Genomic DNA, 23344 nt, shown 5'->3' with positions numbered 1-23344 from the left:
AACAAATCGCGCATGCGCAGTACTTTCACGCCGGCCGCCGTGATGACGCGAGGCGGCCGGCATGTGACGTAATCCGCGTCATATGCGGAAGAAGCAGCCCGACACTCGGGAGAGTGTCGCCCGGGCTGCGGCCTGCCAGCCATTCCGGAGCGGGGAGAAGGAGAGGAGCCAGGACGCCGGCGTGGGACCTCCCGACCAGCACTGGGCTGGAAAAAGCCCCTGGTGAGTACAACTTTCCTTTTTTTTCAGAGCTCGGAGTCCCTTTAAGCGGATGTCTAAGGCCTGGTGGGTGTCCAGGGGTTAAGACGGCGCCTTTTCTGACTTCCTCTTATTATCTTACCTTATCAAAACAGCCAGGGGGCCAGTAGGGGAAGCCAAATCTGGTATCCTGCCTAAGGCTCTATTTCACATTAATCTTTCTCTGCGTCTGCCCCCCACCATGTATTTTCCATATGCAGCCCACCCCATACACTAAAACCTTATGACCATGCCCCCACCTCCATCATCATATAAAGTCTATCTGTAACCCATCAATGATAACAGGAGTAGCATTAGAACAGCATTATGTTTGGCTTAGAGCTAGTCACTGTAAATGCTTACAAATTAACAACTAGTACAGTTAAAAAGTACAGTTAAAAATCACAGAGTTAACGAAGAGTGCCTAATATAGGCATAACACAGTCTTTATTGATAATCTATAAACTGGCCTACCAGGATCAGAGCTCACAGCACATAAAAATTCACTACTCCTTGAATTGAAGTAACAATGGATTTGGTTTGTGTTGTTCTCAGCCAACTTGAAGTGTACCAGAGATCAAAAGATCTAAAGAATCGATACTTACTCGGGGCTTCCTGCAGCCCCATAAGCATGTGCGAGTCCCTCGCCGTCCTCCCGCGGACTGCCGTTCAGCCGCGATTAGCCCCGGTCACTGGCTCAGTTGGGTTCAGTCTGGGTCTTCTGTGCATGTACAGACCTCCTGAGCATGTGCAGTAGACCCGGACTGATGCGACTGAGCCTGTTACCAGGGCTGTTTGCGGCTGAACGACAGACCACGGGAGGTCAGCGAGGGACTCTTTAGTGCTTATGGGGCTGGAGGAAGCCCTGGGTAAGTATCGATTCTTTAGATCTTTTGATATTTGGTTTACTTTAAAGAGGCTCTGTAGAGACTTATAGTAGAATGCATCGAACTGCCTTAGGACCTGTGCGGATCAGCTGGCTCCGGTGCTCACCACTTTGTTCAGTAAGTCACTAGCGGAAGGCACGGTCCCCTCCTGTCTCAAGAGGTCCACAATCGTACCTGTCCCCAAAAAGCCAGGCACAACAGACCTCAACAACTTCAGACCTGTGGCTTTAACACCTACCATAATGAAGGTTCTAGAACGGCTAGTCCTCACTCACCTCAAACGCACGACCCATGCACTGTTAGATCCACTCCAATTTGCATACAGGGCCAACAGGTCCATAGAGGATGCCTTAAACGTCAGCCTGGCTTACATCATGGAGCACCTTGACAAGCCTGACTCCTACGTCAGAATCCTGTTCCTGGACTTCAGCTCGGCCTTCAACACGATCTGCCCAGACACCCTGGTCGATAACCTGACGCAGCTTGGTATTGACCCCATACTCTGTGCATGGGTCAAGAGCTTCCTCTCAGACAGGACACAACGGGTCAAGCTAGGTATCTGCTCCTCCAGCGAGAGAACTACCAATACAGGGGCACCTCAAGGATGTGTACTGTCCCCGCTTCTGTTTTCCATGTACACCAATAACTGCATCTCCTCTTCGGAGTCCGTCAAGATCATCAAGTTTGCCGAAGACACAACTATCATCGGCCTCATCTGCAGCAACGGAGAGCAAGACTACTGTTACACCCTGAAAAAGGGAATTATAAATAAGGACTCCATGAGCATGCTTCCTCTGCCTGCATCATGTCTGATGAGAATGAGGCAGCAGGCCACAAGCCTCCCCTTAGGTATTTTCCCCAGGTCAACAAGTTGCTAAACATAAACAGACTCAGGCAATAGATAGCCCAAATCCTGATCCTGTATTTCAGCCTGTTATCTCCATAGATATTTCAAAGAATAGGATTATTTTCCAATAGCTAATTGGGAAATTACTGCTTTTCAGATTTTTCTACACAAAAATCAGTCTATTACACTATCCCCTGCAAAATTAGATGGCGTCCCGACATCTACACATACTTTAAATAGACAATTTCTCAACCCCAGGCATTCTGGTAACTTATCTGCACTATACAGTGATCAATTTGGTTAGCTAAATCAACAGCACACAACTACTCCTCATACATATTCTTAGAACTCTTCTTTAGGGTCTGAAATCTCTAACTATGCTTCATAACGAACACAGTTTGACTTCTAGTATGCCTGTAGAAATGTTGGTTGGTAGATCTGAAATGGATTTGACCACATTGTCATTGGTTCAACCCCTCTAATTGGCATGGGATAATACTGGTAAAGCATTTCATTGGCATTCACTACATTATAGCATGTTGGCGTTCCCAGTTGGTCATAAGTAAAGACTTTAGGAGCTCGCCTTTCTCTCCTGGGTAAGCTATGGACTTGTGTGAGATTTTCAACTGAATTTGGAGATTGGGATACTAGAACCTCATCCTGCATCTCAACTGATTGTTCATCCTCCCTTGGATTATCTTCTTGCTCAACAGTCTCTTGTAGTATCTCAGGCTCACTTGTATTGGTCAAAGGTGCTTCTTCATCCAGCTCATTGTTAAGTGCAGATGTCTCTTGCTCACTATCCACTTGTGCATTAGTAGTCTCACTAATTCTATCATCATTGAACTCTTGAGGCTGCATTATTGGATGGTAATAGTACGCATATTCTTCTTCATCTTCTTCTTCTTGATTTGTATCTTTGTGATCTAGTTCTTTCTTTCTTTCCTTCTGTTTAACTGGTGGTTTTGGTTGAACTTCCAGTGGTAAATAATCACATGGTAACAAGAGATTGCGATGCATGACCCTTGATCTTCCTCTACCCTGCTCAGGTTTGATTTCATAGACTGGGAGATCTTTTCCTACTTGACGAATCACAACATGAATATTCTCTTCCCAATGACTACGGAGCTTTCCAGTACCTCCTCTAGGAGTTAGGTTTTTGACGAGGACACGGTCACCTGGACACAATACTGAGCTTCTTATTCTTCCATCATAATGTTTTTTACTTCTCTCTGTTGACTTTTTCATATTCTCTTGCACTATTTCATATGCATTCTGCATTTCTTGTTTCCATTTTTCCATGTATGCTCGATGATCAGGTTTTCCTGTCTCTGAGGTAAGTCCAAACAAGAGGTCAATAGGCAATCTTGGAGATCTTCCAAAAAGGAGGTAAAAAGGGGAAAAGCCTGTTACTTCACATCGTGTGCAATTATATGCATAGACAAGCTTATTCAAAGAGTCTTTCCAATTTGTCTTCTGTTTCTCAGTAAGAGTCCTAAGCATCTGTAACAATGTTCTGTTGAAGCGTTCCACTTGTCCATTCCCTTGGGGGTGATACGGTGTTGTTCTTGATCCTAGTACACCACAGTTCTTTTTCAACTGAGCAAAAAGCTGATTTTCAAATTCACCGCCTTGATCATGATGTATTCGCATTGGCATTCCATACTTTAGAGCATAATCGTTGAAGATTCGATCAGCAACTGTTTTAGCAGACTTCGAGGTGGTGGCATAAGCTTGAGCAAAACGAGTAAAGTGATCGATAATTATCAGGATATATTCATATCCACCTTTACATTTATCTAAGTGATGAAAATCTATTGACACAAGTTCAAATGGCTGGGTTGTAACAATACTTGTAAGAGGTGCTCGTGTTTCTTTGCATGGCATCTTTTGTTTCAAGCAGGTACAAGTTCTTGCCACGTAATGTTCAACTTTCTTCTGCATGTAAGGCCAAAAGAATCTATCCCGGATCAATGATAGTGTTCTGTCAATACCTTGATGACCCATCTCATCATGTAATTCCTTTAATACAGTAACTTTGTATTCTTCAGGTAATACAAGTTGTGTCTTGTTCAATGTTCTTCTTTGGAGAATTCCTTTTTCATCAATACAAAGTCTTTCCCAGTTGCGAAGTAGACACTTGCTTTGCTTGCTAAGAGTATTCAGTTCATAACCTGATGGCTTATGGTTCTTCACCTTGCACTGTATTATTGGGCCAATGTGCTTGTCATCTTGCTGTGCTCGTCGAATTTCATCAACTGAAAATGGTTTACCTATTTCATCAATCACTCCTGTACTTTGGGTATCTGTAACTGCTAGGCAAACCCATGGTAGGTTAGAGTCTTGAACCTCAATAGCTTGGATTGTTGCGGCCACACAATCAGATGTCAGCTCTTCAGTACATTGTTCCATCACCCTCTCAATATTTAATGGCATTCTTGACAACGAATCTGCATCCACATTTTCTTTACCAGGTCGGTAACGAATGGTGAAATGGAAATCTGCAAGTTCTGCTACCCATCTGTATCCAGTGGCGTTTAGCTTGGCAGTCGATAGCACATATGTGAGTGGATTGTTATCACTGTACACTGTGAACGTTGGTGCATAATACAGGTAGTCTCTAAATTTTTCTGTAATGGCCCACTTCAAAGCAAGGAATTCCAATTTTCCAGAGTGAAGATGGTAATTCCGTTCAGCTGCAGTTAAAGTCCGGGAGCCATAGGCTATCACACGAAGTCTTCCCTCTTGTTGTTGATATAGAACTGCACCGAGGCCTTGATTGGAGGCATCTGTGTGGAGGATAAACGGCTGGGAAAAATCTGGAAAACCAAGGACTGGTGGCTCAACTAGACAGTCTATTAATTCTTCCAAGATACATTGATGTTTTTCCATCCAGTTAATCAATTTATGTGAGGACACTCCTTTTCTCTTCGTTGGAACTTTTCGTGTACTCATGCTACTTTGTGGTATTTGGTCTTCTGTGGTCCCTTTCAACAAATCATAAAGTGGTCCAGCAATACGAGAAAAGTTTGGTAGATACTGTCTGTAATAGCTTAACAAGCCCATGATGGCACGTAATTCTCCCACAGTGCTTGGTCTCTTCTCCTTTAAAGCTCTTACTGCAATAGTGTCAGCTGGATCTATCTTGCTACCTTCAGATGAAACAATTCTTCCTAAATAGCGCACCTCACGTTTAAACAGTTCACACTTCTTAGGCTTCAGCTTTATTCCATACTTCCTCAACCTCTGAAGTACTTCTCTGACATGATTCACATGTTTCTCAAATGACTGACTGTACACCAATGTATCGTCCAAGTAGGGTATACATATGTTGTCTCGTACATCTTCCAAACATTCTTCCATACAACGTTGGAAAGCTGCAGGTGCATTCATTAACCCGAAAGGAATTCTTATCCATTCATACAGACCCCATGGGGTCACAAATGCAGTCAAGTGTCTGCTGTCTTCTTCCATAAACCCTTGATGGTAGGCTTTTCCCTGATCCAGTAATGAAAACCATGAGTGGCCACCAAGGCTATCCAGGATGTCTTGTACTCGAGGAATTGGTTGTCTATCAGGGTGAGTCTTCTTATTCAGTTCTCTGAAATCTATGCACAAGCGTAGGCTACCATCTTTTTTTCTTACGCAGACAACTGGTGAAGCATAAGATGAGCAGGATTTTTGTACCCATCCTTGCATAATAAGGTTGTGAAGATAGTCTTTCATTTCTTTGTAGAGTGGCTTCGGTGTGGATATGTAGGTGCGCGCCACAGGATTCATATCACTCAAGGAGATTCTTAACTTTAGCTTCCCAATGCTTCCAATATCGTCATCTGATTTGGAGAAAGAAGAACATTCTTCCCGAAGTAGTTTCTGTACCACCTCTTTTTCTGGTTCACTCAAGTGGCTCAGGTCGATTGGTGGATCCCATGGAGTATCAGCAACTTGCTCGCTTCCTGCTTTTACTAGACTCACTGACACTGGAAGGCTTTTGTTGGGTTTCTCCAAGATGGTATCTGGATACACAGCGTGAACTTGCTGTACAGTACCTATTACAGTTCTTCCTAATATCTCAATGTCATGGTTAGTTGGGTTTTGTACAGTAAGGACAATATAAGGCAACATACCACTTCTCAGCATTACTAACGTCTCACAAAACTCAAGTCCTTCAGGCCACTGGGGACTGACATCTGGCTCAAAGAGAACTGTAGTGTCCTTAGTTATTGATTGTGTTTGCACCTTACAATCTATCTGAACAGAGGTGTGTCTTGGCACAATGACTTTCTCTTTGGTCGTTCTCACTACATAGTCGCATGGTTGCTCAGTTGTCACCATATCTATGAAGGCAGTGACACTTTCTCTCTCAAGGTTTGGGAAGGCGGCTCTTAGTGTCTCATGCAGTTGCTCTCTTTTTGTTGCCGATACTTGTGCTGTGGCGCTAGATTTAACTATTCGCTCAATAACATTAAAGCCTATAATGGGTTTTGAGAGCTTTCCACCCTTCATCACTAAGATGGCTACAACAAGTTCAGTGAGGGAATCATTATCTGTAGCTAATCCAAATGTGACTTCAATGAATCCTAAATAAGGGATGCTCTGTCCATTAGCAGCTGTGATCTTCAAATCCTCAGAAGCATCAAGTAACTCATAAATGTCTCTTAACTTCACATCTGGCAAATATCTGTTTTTCCACTCTTCATCAACAATTGATACTTGGGAGCCCGTGTCCCACAATGCTCGTGTTCTATTCCCCTGTATGTAGCACTCAGCTATACACTGTTTCCCTACCAGAGTGACAAGGCGGGAATGACTATCCTCCTTTCTAGGGCTGCTGGCATGCACTGGTGGACCATGATACTGTCCACACGATTTCCTGTGTTCAGGCCAATGTTCAGCTTGACAGATTTTTGAACAATAGGTAGCTTTCTTACAAGATGTACATCGGCTGAGCTTCTGATCTCTCCCCTGAACACCACAGTGGAAACAATATGGTTGGGACATTCTTCTCCTATTGGTTACTCCCTGTCCCGTGGAAGTAACCATTCCCCATTTAAAGGATCATCTTTGTTTAGTCTTGTACCTCTCGCTTTGCATCCTGCAAGGAAGTGCTCACTACTTCCACATCGGTAACAATGGCTGCAATATTCATTTCCATTTTGCTGACACCAAATACACTTTCTCAGAGGGGCATATGCTGAAGAAGGATATAGGCGTTGAGGTCTAAGCCTTTGTTGATAGGGGGTACCGGCCATCTGTCTCGGTTCTTGGGGAAACACACAACTTTCTGGAGAATATTGTAACTGTTGAGGGGGTATGCACTCCTTTACTGCAGGTGGTGTCTGATACTGTGTCTGGACAGTGGTAGGTTGTTGAATCGATTCTCTGATCTGTGCAACTTCCGCACCCAGGTTTTTTAATAAAGCTAGGTCAGAACGCATTTCTTTCAGTTCACTTAGTACCTCAGATTGAGTGTTACTAGTTTGGCACAGGTGGGTGCTTTTACCTTTTGTAGCTGTAGGTGTCTCTGATTGGACTGAGTGCACTGTGGCTGGTCGTTGTGGGGTGAGCAGCTTCTTTTTATTCTGTCTCTCTGCTTCATTTGCACAGGAAATGTTGAGTTTCTCCAGAAGCAGTTCATCACTTGTTGTTGTTTGCTGCAGGAATGGTTGAAGGTCACTTCTGATGTTGTCATTTTGCAAACCTGTTAAGACAGTATGAAGAAACATACTCTGTACCAGTACAGGATCGTATCTTAGACCAGATTCTGCCTCCTGGGAAGCAAACAGGATTTTTTGTCTTAAATCAAAGGCACGGATCAAGAAAGTCTGTGGGTCTTCTTTACTGCTTTGTACCTCTGAGGTCAGTTGCTTGTACAATTCTGTTGCACCCTTCTCTTGGTAATGAGATCTGAGAATTCTCCTCAAAGTGGGCAAAGTAAGGTTGGTCTTACCCTCCAGGTAGCTGCGCAGCTGCAAATCTGGTGCTATTGCCCTAATCACTGCATCAACAATTTCTATTTCAGGAAACCCCTTGCTGATTCCCTGCTCAATTTGGTGGGCTAAACTAGAAAAAGTCAGTTTGTCCTTTTGGCCTGGCTGACCTATCTGACCTGATATTTTAAATTCTCTACCCCACTGCAAAGGAACATGATGCTGGAAAGTCTGCTGAGCGGGAACACGGCCTTCATTCAAACGCTTATCTCCTCCCCTTACTGACTTTTTTGCTTCACTGATCTGATTTGTCTGCTCCTGCTGTGCTAACGATAATTTCAATTGTAGTGCTTCTATCTCTTTTTTCAACTGTTCAGCTTCTGAGAGAGGAACTACCTGTCCCTGTACCACATCTGCCTGTGTCTCCTCTGAAGCTGCCTGCTTTTGTGCACTATCCCCATAAGATTGTTGCAGCTCTTTCACTTTATCCTCCAGCATGAGTAACTCAGACATGCCCTGATCTTCTAGTTCACATAACTCTTCCCTCTCCAGATACCTCATAATATGCAAGATTATAAAGGACCGACTTTTATCTGCCACATTTTTAGATGATGGACCAGCAATAGATAAAAAGTCACATATTTCCAGCAAAGCATCTTTGGATAATGCATACAAGGCACCGCCCACTTGTACTTTCAAGTCCTCAACACCCGATGATTCCATCTCGATTCCTAGCCCTGGGACAAATTTAGTCTGATGTTCAACCTTTTCCTGTAGGATAGACAGCGCAGCTCTCCTGGCACTATTCGTTAACCTCAGATCACATGCAAGTCTCTCCTTCCACAGCTGTTGAACCACCACGACCACTCTGTTCTCTCTGGCAATCAGCGTATGCGAAGTTGAATGATGATTAGGGATGTCTGTCTGGGCAGCTAATCCTCATCACATTCATCTCGGTGGGACCTCCAAAATGTTACACCCTGAAAAAGGGAATTATAAATAAGGACTCCATGAGCATGCTTCCTCTGCCTGCATCATGTCTGATGAGAATGAGGCAGCAGGCCACAAGCCTCCCCTTAGGTATTTTCCCCAGGTCAACAAGTTGCTAAACATAAACAGACTCAGGCAATAGATAGCCCAAATCCTGATCCTGTATTTCAGCCTGTTATCTCCATAGATATTTCAAAGAATAGGATTATTTTCCAATAGCTAATTGGGAAATTACTGCTTTTCAGATTTTTCTACACAAAAATCAGTCTATTACACTACCGCAGTGAGATAGAGAGAATTTGCAACTGGTGCAAGAACAACAACCTTGTCCTTAACGCAACAAAGACTGTAGAGCTGATTGTTGACTTCAGGAAAAACCCTCCCACTCCCCCACCAGTCCACATAGGTGAGACCGAGGTCTCCAGAGTACCATCAGCCAGGTTCCTTGGCACAACCCTATCCACTGACCTAAGATGGGGGCAAAACACCATCAAAATTCAAAAGAAGGCACAGCAGAGGCTATTTTTCCTGCGGCAACTTAAAAAATTCGGCATGCCCCGGGAGCTGCTGACCAGCTTCTACACCGCCACCACGGAGTCCATACTTTGCTCCTCAGTCATCGTCTGGTATGCTGGCGCGACGGCCAGCGACAGACACAAACTGCAAAGAATCATCAGTGAGGCAGAAAAGATCATTGGATCACCCCTGCCACCTCTTGATCTCCTCCACATGGCTAGGATGAGGAAGAGGGCAACCAAGATCTCCTGCGACCCCTCCCACCCTGGCAGCCTCTTCTTTGAGCTCCTCCCATCTGGACTGCGCTTCCGAACTATCCGTTCCAAGACCACCAGGCGCAGGAACTCTTTCTTCCCCCAGGCAGTTCTACTACTCAACAACACCGACCCCTGACTCCTCTCTCCTAGTCTGTAATCAACATGTGTGCCATAGGTGCTGCCCTTCCGCCTTCTCTTCTAGACCTCTAGCACACACTATTACATAGATGTTATCGTAACGTTAATAGTGTGTAAGTGTAACTGCAGATGTAAATGCATTGTTAATGTTGTCAATATGTGTAATTTTGCTGTATATGTAATGTGTGTATGTACAACTGTTGTCGTGTACTTGCCAAGCCATGTGTACCACAAGCAATTCTGAGTACGGCACCACCGTACTTGGCGAATAAATCCATCTTGTAATCTTGTAATGCAGTACATTATTCAAGGTACCCACTTTTATTCATTACGTTAAATTTCACTAGAGAGAGTTCCTCTTTAAATTAAACAAGTAGTAATAAATGTCTGTTGACAAAAGCAATGGTATAAAGTGTAGAATGAACCAGCTATGAGATGGAGTTCAACAAAAAAACAAAAAAGGGTTCTGGGCATTCAAATTTTAGACTGTGAGATATTCTGAGGACAGTCATTGGCATAAATGTAAAAAAAGAGGTGCCAACGGTAATTTGAGATGAAGAGATAGCTGATAGCAATATCGGTAAAATTACCAACATTCTTCTATTAGTGGAAGCCTGAGATGGGGAAAAAAATATATACATACAGTACGTGGTTCTTTCTCCAGCCCCTTTAGGCTGCTCGTTCCCTTGCTGTCTTCCTGAGCTGCCGAGATCCTCTGCAATTCAAATAAATTATTTGGCTTCCCCCTAAATTGGTCCTAGACTAAAATGGACATATAATTATGGTAGGCATTAGATTTTAAAACCCCTTTAAAGGGACAGTCATTGACAATACCATATATACCATATTTTTCGGACAATAAGACACTCCTGACCATAAGACGCACCTAGGTTGAGAGGACAAAAACCAGGGGAAAAAAATATGCTAAACCTGGTGCATCCATGGTGAAGGGGCATCTTGTGGATTAAGGTACACTGCAGCAACACACACCACTCGGCACTCAGTACTGTTTCTTGAGGGGGGACAGAAAAGCAGCCTGCATGAGTCCTTTTGAAAAAGCAGAAAATCCTCACCTCAACGCTCTATGTGGCAACAGATACATGAAAGCAAGGGAACGTGCAACCGGTATAATCACTTAGAAAAAAGTCCAAATGCATGTGGTACAACAAAGCAAGCCGGGCAGCAGTAACCTTGATCCGCTTCCTTGTTTATTTTGTCTTCATGCCAAACATGATACATGCATACATACAGTCTTGGTTATGTCAAACCTGGTGCAGGTATCGGCGCTGAGGTGTGTCAGGGTGTGGGTGACCAGGGTGAGGGGACTGCACAACGCCGTTTCGCGCCTGACTGGCGCTTGTTCACGTGCTCGTATCCTGTGTTCAAAATAGCGCCGTGCGGCTTCCTGTATATATCCTTGGAAGCCGCACCCTGGGCGCTTGTGATTGGATGGTGGAGCTGGTGTCACTAGGGGTCAGGGGTGAGAGGGGCGGGGCCGCGCCGACCAGCGGCGAAGAGTGATGATGCGCTGCATCAGCATAGACAGTGTGAGCAGCGTTCAGGTTGCTATAGCAACAAATACCTGTGTTCCAAGTGACTTGCTTCATAGTGCATAGTGAAAAACATGTACATTATTAGAAAAATTAAAACATTATTCATTATTCGTATAATATTCACATCCAAAGTGATCCGTGCTTATTCAACCTATGTGCATTAATAGAACTTCTAACAACAATGTGAAACAAAATTTAAACGTGCTGTGGCATGAAGTAGAATTCATTTCTCATGATCACATATGCTTGTTGCCCCCCAGGTTAAAATTACCTTTTTATTTCTAAATTTGATAAAACCTCTATAAAAAACCCAGACCCCTTTAAAAAGACTAGGGTAGCGTTACCTATTCTGAGGGAGACCCTAGGGATACATTATCCCCTGCACGGTTCCGGATGTCCACATCCATTACTTGGAATCTCAAACAGGCATCCATTGATTTTACCTGTTTGGATCCATGATCATATTAGTCAGGAGGAAGGATACATAAAAGCTCCATGGGATGAAGGGAGAGTTCCCATGGGGTACATGCTTGCGTCCCATAATTCGAAGTTGCAGGGCCAAACTCCCCCACATTCACCGTGGGAATACAGATATACAAAGATCAGACGTACCAAATCCATACTAACATGTCAGAACTGCAATCCGGGCATACCAAATAAAAAGGTTTTGGATGTTTTCGTGTGCTTATTATGTTGGGGCCAGTGTGGGGGTACACCCCCCTCCCCAGATAATCTAACTGCACACTGTGACGGATCCATTTATTAATGGGTCCGCAGTGCCTGAACGCTGCTCACACTGTCTATGCTGATGCAGCGCATCATCACTCTTCGCCGCTGGTCGGCGCGGCCCCGCCCCTCTCACCCCTGACCCCTAGTGACACCAGCTCCACCATCCAATCACAAGCGCCCAGGGTGCGGCTTCCAAGGATATATACAGGAAGCCGCACGGCGCTATTTTGAACACAGGATACGAGCACGTGAACAAGCGCCAGTCAGGCGCGAAACGGCGTTGTGCAGTCCCCTCACCCTGGTCACCCACACCCTGACACACCTCAGCGCCGATACCTGCACCAGGTTTGACATAACCAAGACTGTATGTATGCATGTATCATGTTTGGCATGAAGACAAAATAAACAAGGAAGCGGATCAAGGTTACTGCTGCCCGGCTTGCTTTGTTGTACCACATGCATCTTGTGGATTAAGCCCCCTTGTACATCTCGTGTCTACGTGTCCTCCTCTGTCCCACTTGTGTCCTCCTCTGCCCCCCATGTGTCCACCTCTGTCCCACTTGTGTCCTCCTGTGCCCCCTATGTGTGTCTCCCTTGTGTCCTCCTCTATGCCCCTTCGTGTCTCCCTTGTGTGCTCCTCTATGCCCCTTTGTACCCCCCTGTGTCCTCTGTTTGTCCCCCTGTGTCCTCCTCTGCATGGGCACAGTACAGGGAGTCTCCAACATTTTGGCGGATTGGAGGTTCATATTGGCAGGCATTCACAAGTCAGGAACTCCCTGAATTTGGACTATAAGATGCAGTGACAGTAAACATGAGTCTTATAGTCCCAAAAATACAGTACTTTGTAAAAGCACAGAAGAGAATGTCAGCACTATGTCAATAATGAATAATAATAATAATTAGCATTGTATGTTGTGGACAGCGTGGACTTGATTGACAGCGGCGCTACATGCAGGTCTCGAGGTTGGCCTCTGCACCAGCAGGGGCCCTGGGCCGGTGGCTGTGAGCGGAGATGTGGCGTGGGACATGTAAGCTTCATGGAACTGGAGGAAGCTCCCGGTAAGTATATCATGGGGCAGCACATTTTCCCTGATGTTTCCTTTAAGTCTACATTTAAGCTCCGGGTGTGCACGCATCTGCGCACAGCCAGAGCTCGGACTCGGTGGTATTTCTGTGTCGGCGGTTGAGGAAAGGAAGTGAAGCTTCCCCGAACCAATCGCAGTACCTGTAATGAATGGACATAACCCCGATCAGGGGCTATGTCCACTTAAAAGAAAGGACGCGAATGAAACAGAAAAAAAAAAATGAAACATCACCACCTACCAAGCAAACAGATGTTTAAGAAAAAAAAAAAAACTGTAAAAAAAATCCATAAATAGTTGCCCTAAGCACACATAAGGGCTTACAATTGTCGGGACACAAAAAAAAAAACCCAAAACAGAAAAAACACCTTTATTTCCAAATAATATATTGGCACCATACATTTTACTAGGAACATAATTTAAATGTGATAACTGGGACTAATGGGCAAATACAATGTGTGGGTGTTATTTATAGTAGCAATGCTTAGTTTAAAACTATAGGGAATGGAATTGGAGAAATAGTGTATTGTTTCTTTTTTTAATTTGCCTATAAAATGCATAGAAAATAAAATAATTACTGAAAACAAGTATCACCCACAAAAACTTAATATGTGGGGGAAAAAACAAGATATAGGTCATTTAGGTGTGATGAGTAGTGATAAAGTTATTGGTGAATGAATGGGAGGAGAGCTGACAGGGGAAAATTGCTTCCATCCTTGAGGTGAAAACACCTGTAGGCTGAACCAGTTAAAATCGATTTTCAAGGTCTTTGAAAAAATTATTTTCCACCATTCCTCTTCTATAGCAATTTTGGAGACAATAGCATGCATGGCGGCTTTGCTATTAGCCACAAAGAAGTCAGCACAAAATGACGTGAACATTACACTAAATTTTGAAATTACGGTTCCTGATTGCGTTTACAAACAAAATTATTTACGATTTTTCCTGAAATTTCTATGATTTGGCATCATAATTGCAAATTACGATGCAAAATTAAGATGATATGAAATATGTGTTCATCATTATCCCAGCCCCTGTGATCTATCACTTCAAAATCTGACTTTTGGATTCAGTCCATTTTTTAGACGGGAAGAGGCAGGCTTGGCGCGATGTTCCGTCCAATCACCCTCTCATTCACTCCCTGCACAGCAACAGCAGCGCTGTTTTACTTATGAAAATGTCCTGGAGCCGTTAAGAGGCTAGCAGGACGTTTTTATTAGTCTGCTTGGCATGAAGTGGTTAAGCTAGCCAGCTCTGTTTGCAGTGGCACATTCACAGTAATTGTATCTTATCTTTCATTATAACAGGTAAACCAACAGACTTGACTGAAAAAACTAACTTTGCCATTGGAAACATAGTTATATCCATTATCTTTGGCCAGCGGTTTGATTACCAGTATCCAGCCTTACACCGGCTCATGGGCCTCATGCACGAGAATATGAGGCTTCTCGGAAGTCCTTCAGTCGCGGTAATTATTGGCTTCTATATGATTTATTACACGATACACGTGACCTGACCACAATCAAGAGCTCACTGCATGTAGCCATCTAAAGCCAACCTCCCGATACTGATCTGAATACAACATCTCATAGCTTAATAGTCACAGAGCTCTAGTAAGTTTTTATATGAAACACAGCTTCTGCATCTAAAAGTCCATTCTTAACTACCTAATGACCGCCCATAGGCGTGATCAAGGCGGCAGCCCCAGGACTGCCTAACGCCAATTGGCGTCAAGTCCTCCTGGGGCGGGGATTTGCAGGAGATTGAGCACAACGATGCGCGCCCATCTCCGGAGCTTAGCTCTGCCATCAGCCTCCCAGCGGCGATCGCTGCTATGAGACTGTTAGACCGCCGTCTATGTATTTAGTGCAGCACTGCGTTCAAAGGCAGCGATGTACTGGGGACAGCCGTGTGACATGGCTGTCCCCTCTGTAGTCCAGGGAGTGATCGCCTGTCATAGGCTTCAGCTGATTGGCTGGCGGGGAGAATGAGGGAGGAGGGAGTTCAAAAATATAAACAAAAATAGTAAAATGTATTAAAAAAAATACAAATAAATATTTATGAAATAAATAAATAAATAAACATTGGGGGAGCAAAGAGACCCCACCAACAGAGAGCTCTGTTTGGTGGGGAAAAAAGGGAGGGGGGGGGAGAATCACTTGTGTGCTGTGTTGTGTGGCCCTGCAGGGAGGCCTTAAAGCTGCAGTGGCCATTTTTGTGAAAAATGGCCTGGTCTTTAGGGGGGTAAAGACTGTAGTCCTGAAGTGGTTTAAAGGACCACGATCGCGAAAAATTGTATAATTTAAACACTTGCATGTTAGCATATACACATATGAAGGATGTTTCTTACACAGTAAAATGAGCCATACATTACATTTCTCCTATGCTGCTGCCACTTACAGTAGGTAGTAGAAATCTGACAGAACCGACAGGTTTTGGACTTGTCCCTGTCTTCATAACATCCTTATTATTTGTATGTGTTTACATGTATTTTACATTTTATGATTTTCGCGTGTGGTCCATAAAAGTTTGATCAAATGACTAGAAGCAATGAGAGGCAGTTTCAGGACTAGTGGGCGGGGCTTTTGCTACCTGGGCCGCACTGGCCTGCAGTTCAGACTGCAGCCTGAGCCCATGCATATTTTCTGATTTTGTATTTATATAGCACTGACAGTCATGTCACAGACTGTCCTCAGAGCGGCCCACCATCTAATCCTGCCATAGTTAAAGTCTAATGTTCTACTATACTATTATTATGTATTTATGTAACATGCATTTCTTACGCAGCACTTTACAGAGAACATAGTCATGTTGCTGACTGTCCTCAGAGGAGCTCACACTCTAATCCCTAAAATAGTCATAGTCTAATGTCCGACCATATTATAATTATAATTATTATTATTAATTAATTAATGTATTTATTTATATAGCACTGACATCTTCTGCAGCACTTTACAAAGTAAACAGCCATGTCATTGACTGGTCTCAGAGGAACTCACGATCTAATCCCTAAAATAGCCATAGTCTAATGTCCTACCATGTACTAATAATAATAGTAGTATTAATAATAATAATAATAATAATAATAATAATAATAATTATTATTATTAACAATAAGCACTGACATCTCCTGCAGCACATTACAGAGTACATAGTCATGTCACTGACTGTCCTCAGAGGAGCTCACAGTCTAATCCCTACCATAGTCACAGTCTAATGTCCTACCGTATTATTATTATATATTTTTATAGCACTGACATCTCCTGCAGCACATTTCAGAGAACACAGTCATGTCACTGACTGTCCTCAGAGGAGCTCACAATCTAATCCCTACCATAGTCACAGTCTAATGTCCTACCATATTATTATTATGTATTTATATAGCACTGACATCTCCTGCAGCGCATTACCGAGTATATAGTTATGTCACTTACTATCCTCAGTCCACAATCTTATCCTACCATAGTCATAGTCTAATGTCCTACCACATTATTATCAAGTATTTATATAGCACTGACATCTTCTGCAGCACATTACAGAGTACATAGTCATGTCACTGACTGTCCTCAGAGGAGCTCACAATGTAATCCCTACCATAGTCATAGTCTATTGCCCTACCATATTATTATTATTATTATTATTATTATTATGTATTATTATTATGTATTAATATAGTGCTACAGATTGCCCAGCAAGCTCATGGTGAACCAGAAGTCCTAGGAATTTTCATAGGAGAACTCCAACCTGAATAATCACAAATGTCTTCCGTTTACCTTCTGTTTTAAGAAGGACATTTCTGCATTGCATAGCATTTAAGTAAGAGGGCTTTTTGGTCCATTACACACTCCTAGGAGTTCTGGCTCACCACAAGCTTGCTGGCTATTCTGTAACTCTGGGTGTTTCAAGCCCTACCCCATAGAGTCATATTAATCCATGCCCTGAACTGATGAGGACCAACTAGTCTGAAACAGTCTGTATGCATGTTAAAATAGTGCGTACAATTAATAAGCTGACACATCATTGCATTCCAGTGGTTGTGGAGGTGTTTTTAGCTTTGGGTATGACGAAGGGACAATTTGCATATGCAGCAGTGATGCATTGTGGGAGACCTCATATGCTCACTCCAACCTGAATAATTGCAAATTTCTGCTTTACATAGCACTGACATCTTCTGCAGCACTTTGCACAGTGCATAGATGATTATGAGGAACTCACAATGTAATCCTACAATAGTCTAATGTCCTATTGTAACGAGCGGCGGGGAAGCGGCGATCACGGAAAGCAGCGTGACCGCCGCCGCCATCCCCGCCACTCAGCTGGGTCGCACATCACGCACGGGGCTCTCGCCAGCACAAAGGCTCAGAGCTACGCGTGCGCGCTCCCAGCGGCGGGACCTTTACGCTTCCCGAAGGCGTGTCAGCTGACCTGCGGGTCGGCTGACGTCACGGGGAGTGCTTCTCGCCGCTGATTGGTCTGGCTAGTTGGGCAGGGCTCGGGGAGTCCCTGTCAGCATAAAAGCAGGGAGCTGTCAGTTGCTCTTTGTCTGCTGTTGCGAATACTTCGTGTTAGCGCTCAGACCTTAGATAGATCCAGTGTGCTTTGATCCTGGAGGAAACCGGGGATTTCACACAGTGATAGGATTGTTTGATAGCCATAATCATAATTGAATATTGTATTATCTGTGTATGACTCTTGCTCGTTCTGACCATTCTTACTCTCAGTGATTCTGTACTTCTGCCCATCTGCTCTTGTTGCTGACTCTGCCTGTTAAAACCTTCTTGCCTTTGCCTTCTGACTTTGTACCGTATCTGCCAGTCTGTTGCCAACTCGTTTAGTCTGACCACTCTACTCTCACCAGAGGGCCCTAGTTTCTGGTGAGAGGCTCTGTACTGTTAGTACCCACCAGCTCCTCTGGTGAGGTATTGCTAAACCTATCAGTACTACTGTTGCACCAAGCACTAAACCTTACTATCACATTAGCTGTTGGTATACTTGTATTATTGGTGATTCTGCAGATCACCATATAATCAGGTATATATCTGCATTATAGGTGATACTGCAGATCACCTAATAATCAGATCTCTGTTACTTGCTGACACCAATCGTTACACCTATCCTATTATTTTTATGTATTTATATAGCACTGATCTTTACAGAGTACATACTCATGCCCCTGACTGTCCTCAGAGGAGCTCACAATCTAATTCCTGCAATAGTCATAGTCTAATGTCCTACCATATTATTATTATGTATTTATATAGCACTGACATCTTCTGCAGCACTTTACAGAGTACAAAGTCATGTCACTGACTGTCCTCAGAGGAGCTCCCAATCTAATCCTACCATAGTCATAGTCTAATGTCCTTTATTATTATTATTATTATTATTATTATTATTATTATTATTATCATTATGTATTTATATAGCACTGACATCTCCTGCAGCCCCCTCTTTCATATGCTTCACCCATGTACTGTAGCCCCTCTGCTTTAGGCATCATTCTCCCCTTTTCATGTGTTGCTCCTCATTTGCAGCCCCCTCTTTCATGTCCAGGTGCCCTCTTGGGCTGCAGACGTCCAAAGCCCGGGCCTTCGTGGCCTTTCCAGAAATCTGGCCCAGTGGCTGTGTTATAGAAAGAGAGAAAGTGTGTGTGTGTGTGTGTAGTGTGTGTGTGTGTGTGTGTAGTGTGTGTGTGTGTGTGTGTGTGTGCGTGCGTGCGTGCGTGCGTGCGTGCGTGCGTGTGTGTGTGTGTGTGTGTGTGTGTGTGTGTGCGTGCGTGTGCGCGTGCGCGTGTGCGTGTGTGTAAGGGGGGCTGACATCGTTTACACTCTGTAATCTGGGAGTATTACAGAATAATAAAGCATGCACTATTTATGAGGAATGGACATTGTGACTGTTGCAAGTTACATTCAGTTTTTAGGGTCTATTCAGTTTTCATAACAATTATATCAGAAAAATCCACCTTTCTTGGTCTTTTATCAGAGAAATAAAAACAAACAAAAAAAAGGAATCAGATTTCTTGAACAATTAAAAAAAAATCAATAAATCAATTGTTCTGTACAACTGATCATTTGTATCAAACTGACAATAGACAAATAACATTTATATCGCGCGTTTCTCCTGGCAGACTCAAAGCGCCAGAGCTGCAGCCACTAGGGCACGCTCTATAGGTAGTAGCAGTGTTAGGTAGACTTGCCTAAGGTCTCCTATTGAATAGGTGCTGGCTTACTGAACAGGCAGGACCAAGATTCGAACCCTGGTCTCCTGCATCAGAGGCCCAGCCCTTAACCAGTACACCATCCAGCCACTGCATTGGATCATTTTAATTGTTTAGTGTGTGGCCAATTTCTCTTGGCTCTCCCTCCCTTGAAGATGTCCCTGCTCTAGAGGTTTTTTCAAGAGCAGAGTCCCCACCCATTGTTTACCTGTTCCTGGGAAAGAGTGGTATGGTCCAATAACAGATGGGGGCGCATGGGTGTGGAATGGATGCTGTTTTGCCTCACGGGAAGGGTTTTTAAACCCTCTAACTTTGCTCACCACCGTAGTAGGTAAAAGAAATTGCAGCAAAACATGATGAAAGGTTCAATAATAATATTTATTGAGCTACAATCCTGTTATAATAATTATCCAGGCTTGCAGAATCATAGTTACATTGTATTTGAGCAATTAGTGAGCACCAATATTCTTACTAAGTACTGTTGCATCACTTAGAGACGATCGGGGGACCTCAGCGACCTCCGAGGGGAAATACCTGGCGACACAAACAGACAGTCTACTTGTCCTTCCAGAGCCCCAACTCCAAAGTATTTTCCCTCCTTTATATAGACAGAATTCAATAACTGCACAGGCGTAGAACATGTTTTATCAATGCACCTGTGCAGATAAGGGTGCGTGATCACCATGTGCTTGTATCAGTGCGCCTCTGCAGATAAGGGTGCGTGATCACCATGTGCTTGTATCAGTGCGCCTGTGCAGATAAGGGTGCGTGATCACCATGTGCTTGTATCAGTGCACCTGTGCAGATAAGGGTGCGTGATCACCATGTGCTTGTATCAGTGCGCCTGTGCAGATAAGGGTGCGTGATCACCATGTGCTTGTATCAGTGCATCTGTGCAGACAAGTCACATGACTGCGTGATCACAACATGCTTTAGAAGCGTCATAAAACACGTCTGACTATTGTTGCTTATGTGAGAACTTTGCACAACATTTCATATTTTGACTAGTGTTGACATTCTCATGGTCAGTTGGCCATGAGAATGAAAAACATGTTATTTTGAATTAAAATAACCACCGGAGTTGTCATGAACTATCATAGAACATCCAGTACTAAAAGAAGCTAACATATATACAGTGAACAGTAATCTCTTATCAATCAATCAATCAGACATTCATGTCTCTTTTGTATCTCAGATGCGTAGATAATCTATCCTTCAACACTCCTCTGTGTTGTTCCTAGTCCCCCATAATATTCTCCAAAATACACAATTACAAAGGCTCACATTAATTTACTACACGTTCCTTGCTTTTCTATGTATTTATTTATTTTGTCATTATCTAATACACAATTTCATCTTGCTCTTAGATGTACAACTATTTCCCGGTTTTGCACTACTTGTCCAGCGGACGCCGCAAAGTGATGAAGAATATAGAGGACCTGCAGAATTTTTTCAAAACAGAATTTGTAGATCGACTTAAGCAGCTGGACAGGGATGACCAGAGAGGATTTATCGATGCCTTCCTCATAAAGCAGCAGGAGGTATTGTATCATGGTTGGCCTGCTCCTGTTTTGATTTGTTCATCGTCATGTAAGTTCTAGTTGATGGCGGGAAAAAATCATATTAAACATATCCAAAGTAATCCAAATTTACTAAATGTGTTCACTGCTCTATTTCTCTCCTCACACCCCAAACCAGCAATATGAGAACCAAAACCCACACAAATGCATGAACACACAAATGCCCCATTCCACTCTCAATTTTGCAACTGGCACCACACACCTAAAGTAAAAAATATTTTATTTGTTAAGCTTCTATTTTTGTGTGTGACTGTCTGGACCCTGGAGGTATGAAGGAGGTGGAGCTAGAGGTGTGGAGAAGGTGTGACTGTAGATATGAAGAAGGTGTGACTGGGGGTGTGAAGGTGTGGCTGCCTGGAAGAATAATGAAGGTGTATTTTACCAAACAAATTTGCTGTAAAGCATGTCTTTCCTTGTTGTCTCACGCAATGGGCCCAATCCAATTCACTTTTTCTCAAGTTTTCTCCTTGGTGATATTTTTACATTAGAAATAAAATGCCTTTTAAGGGAGTCTGAAGAAAAAACAAACAAACAAACAAACAAACAAGCAAAAAAAAAAACAAAAAAAACATAAAAACAAATACTTATAGGTCCATAGAGCCTTCCTGTTCCTCTCCTCGGTCCATCGTTCCTACACTGGCTCCCCCGTTAGCAGTCCCTGGTAAACTCATGGGTCGGAGACAGCTCTCTTCCGCTGTGGGTGGGCTTCGGAAATTTTTGGGAGCACTCGGGCTACTGAAGATGGGCCTCTCCGTACTGCGCATGCCCGAGCGTCATCTCTCGTACACTTGCAAATGCGCAGTACAGGGTCGCCGGTCTTCGGTAACACTCGGGCTCCCGAAGACTGCCAAAGCCTCCCGAAGCAGGAGATTTAAACAGGGGAGCCTGCAGGGGAATGAGGGAACCAGGAGAGGAGCGGGAAGGCTCAATAGGACCCAGAGCCTTCACTCTACTTTGGCTTCCGATTCACTTAAAGCCACCAGCAAGCAAGAAAATACTCTAAATCATTTTTTTCATCTACTTTTTTGTACTTTTTCTATTTTAGTGCTGAAAATTTATGTAAAAAAAAAAAGGAAAAAAATATCCTCCAGGAGAAAAATTGTGAGAAAAGGTGAATTGAATTGGGTCCACTTTCCCTCATCTTTGTTTTTCTGTATTTGTTTCTTGTTTAGGAATGTAATGACCCAAACACGTATTTCCATGAAATGAACCTTCTGAGCACAGTGACCACTCTGTTCATGGCGGGCACAGATACCACCTCCTCCACCGTCCGTTGGGCCATTTTATTCATGGTACAGCACCCTGACGTTCAGAGTAAGGATTCGTTGTATGGACTGTTATTTATCAATAATGCATGATTGCAAACCTCAGCAGAACCTAGAGCTACTGTATGTTAATGGTGCACAAAATCAGAAGTTAGCTTTGGAGAAAACTTTATTTCCATGTTGAAATGTCCAACAGAAATAGTCATTGGAAGACTAACTCCAACCAGTTGGTGGAACTGAGTGTGGACCTGATAGTCATACTGGCGCTAAACTTTATGGTAGCAAGAACCTGGCAGTTCAGATTTTTTCATCTTGGTCCTCTGCATTTATTCAACATGCTGCAGCTGTATGTCCTGATTGTGCACTTTCTGCTGCCCAATGAGATAAATAAACTTGTATAGGTGACTCTTGTTAAAGAGGAACTCCAGTGAACATTTTACTGTTGGCAGGTGATGTAGCTGCTGCATGGTTTTTGGCAGTTGGAAACAGCTGTAAACAGCTATTTCCCACAATGCAGCAAGGTTCACTGAAAGGAGACTGCCAGGAGTACGCACTTTTCTTGTGGGAGGGGTTTCTTGTGGGAGGGGTTTCACCATAATATCAGTCATACAGCGCCCCCTGATGGTCTGTTTGTGAAAAGGAATAGATTTCTCATGTAAAAGGGGGTATCAGCTACTGATTGGGATAAAGTTCAATTCTTGGTCGGAGTTCCTCCTGACATCACAATGTGGGAGCCTAGTCGCATTGTGGGAAATAACTGCTGTTTCCAACTGCCAAGCAACCAGTATCTCTCGCTGTGCATATGCATATCTATAAAAAAACAACATTCTCGCCTATTGCAGTGTTAGGGGGTGTGATTATAGATAATGGCAGTTAGTGCTGTCTGTTTTTTTTTTTCTTGTCTGCCAGTAGTAAAGATGATTACATGCAGGCAGATTGTAGATAAAACAAATATGAGCAAATTACATGGTGAATATCAATCACTTCTTGATCTCTCTTCTATTTTTTAACTTCTCACTTTGCAATATATTGATTTATTTATTCCCCTTTTTGTTAAAACCACCACTTAAGGACCGGGCTATGTTTTGTAGATCTGTGCTGCGTGGGCTCTCCAGC

General features: G+C 43.4%; 1 protein-coding gene across 1 annotated transcript in view; it reads left to right on the top strand.

The window, feature by feature from the left end:
- The window catches only part of LOC137504637 (cytochrome P450 2K6-like), a 63956-nt gene that overhangs the window by 27650 nt on the left and 12962 nt on the right, over positions 1-23344 (top strand). Inside the window, exons 4-6 of the mRNA XM_068233218.1 lie at positions 14474-14634; positions 20751-20924; positions 22136-22277. Of these exons, the coding sequence (XP_068089319.1) occupies positions 14474-14634; positions 20751-20924; positions 22136-22277 (477 nt within the window). The remainder of the gene's footprint in view (positions 1-14473; positions 14635-20750; positions 20925-22135; positions 22278-23344) is intronic.

Source organism: Hyperolius riggenbachi, chromosome 4 (assembly GCF_040937935.1).
Source record: "Hyperolius riggenbachi isolate aHypRig1 chromosome 4, aHypRig1.pri, whole genome shotgun sequence".
In the NCBI taxonomy this organism is placed as follows: domain Eukaryota; kingdom Metazoa; phylum Chordata; class Amphibia; order Anura; family Hyperoliidae; genus Hyperolius; species Hyperolius riggenbachi.
Note: the sequence above shows the minus strand (reverse complement) of the source record. Positions and strands in the feature narration are given on the sequence as shown.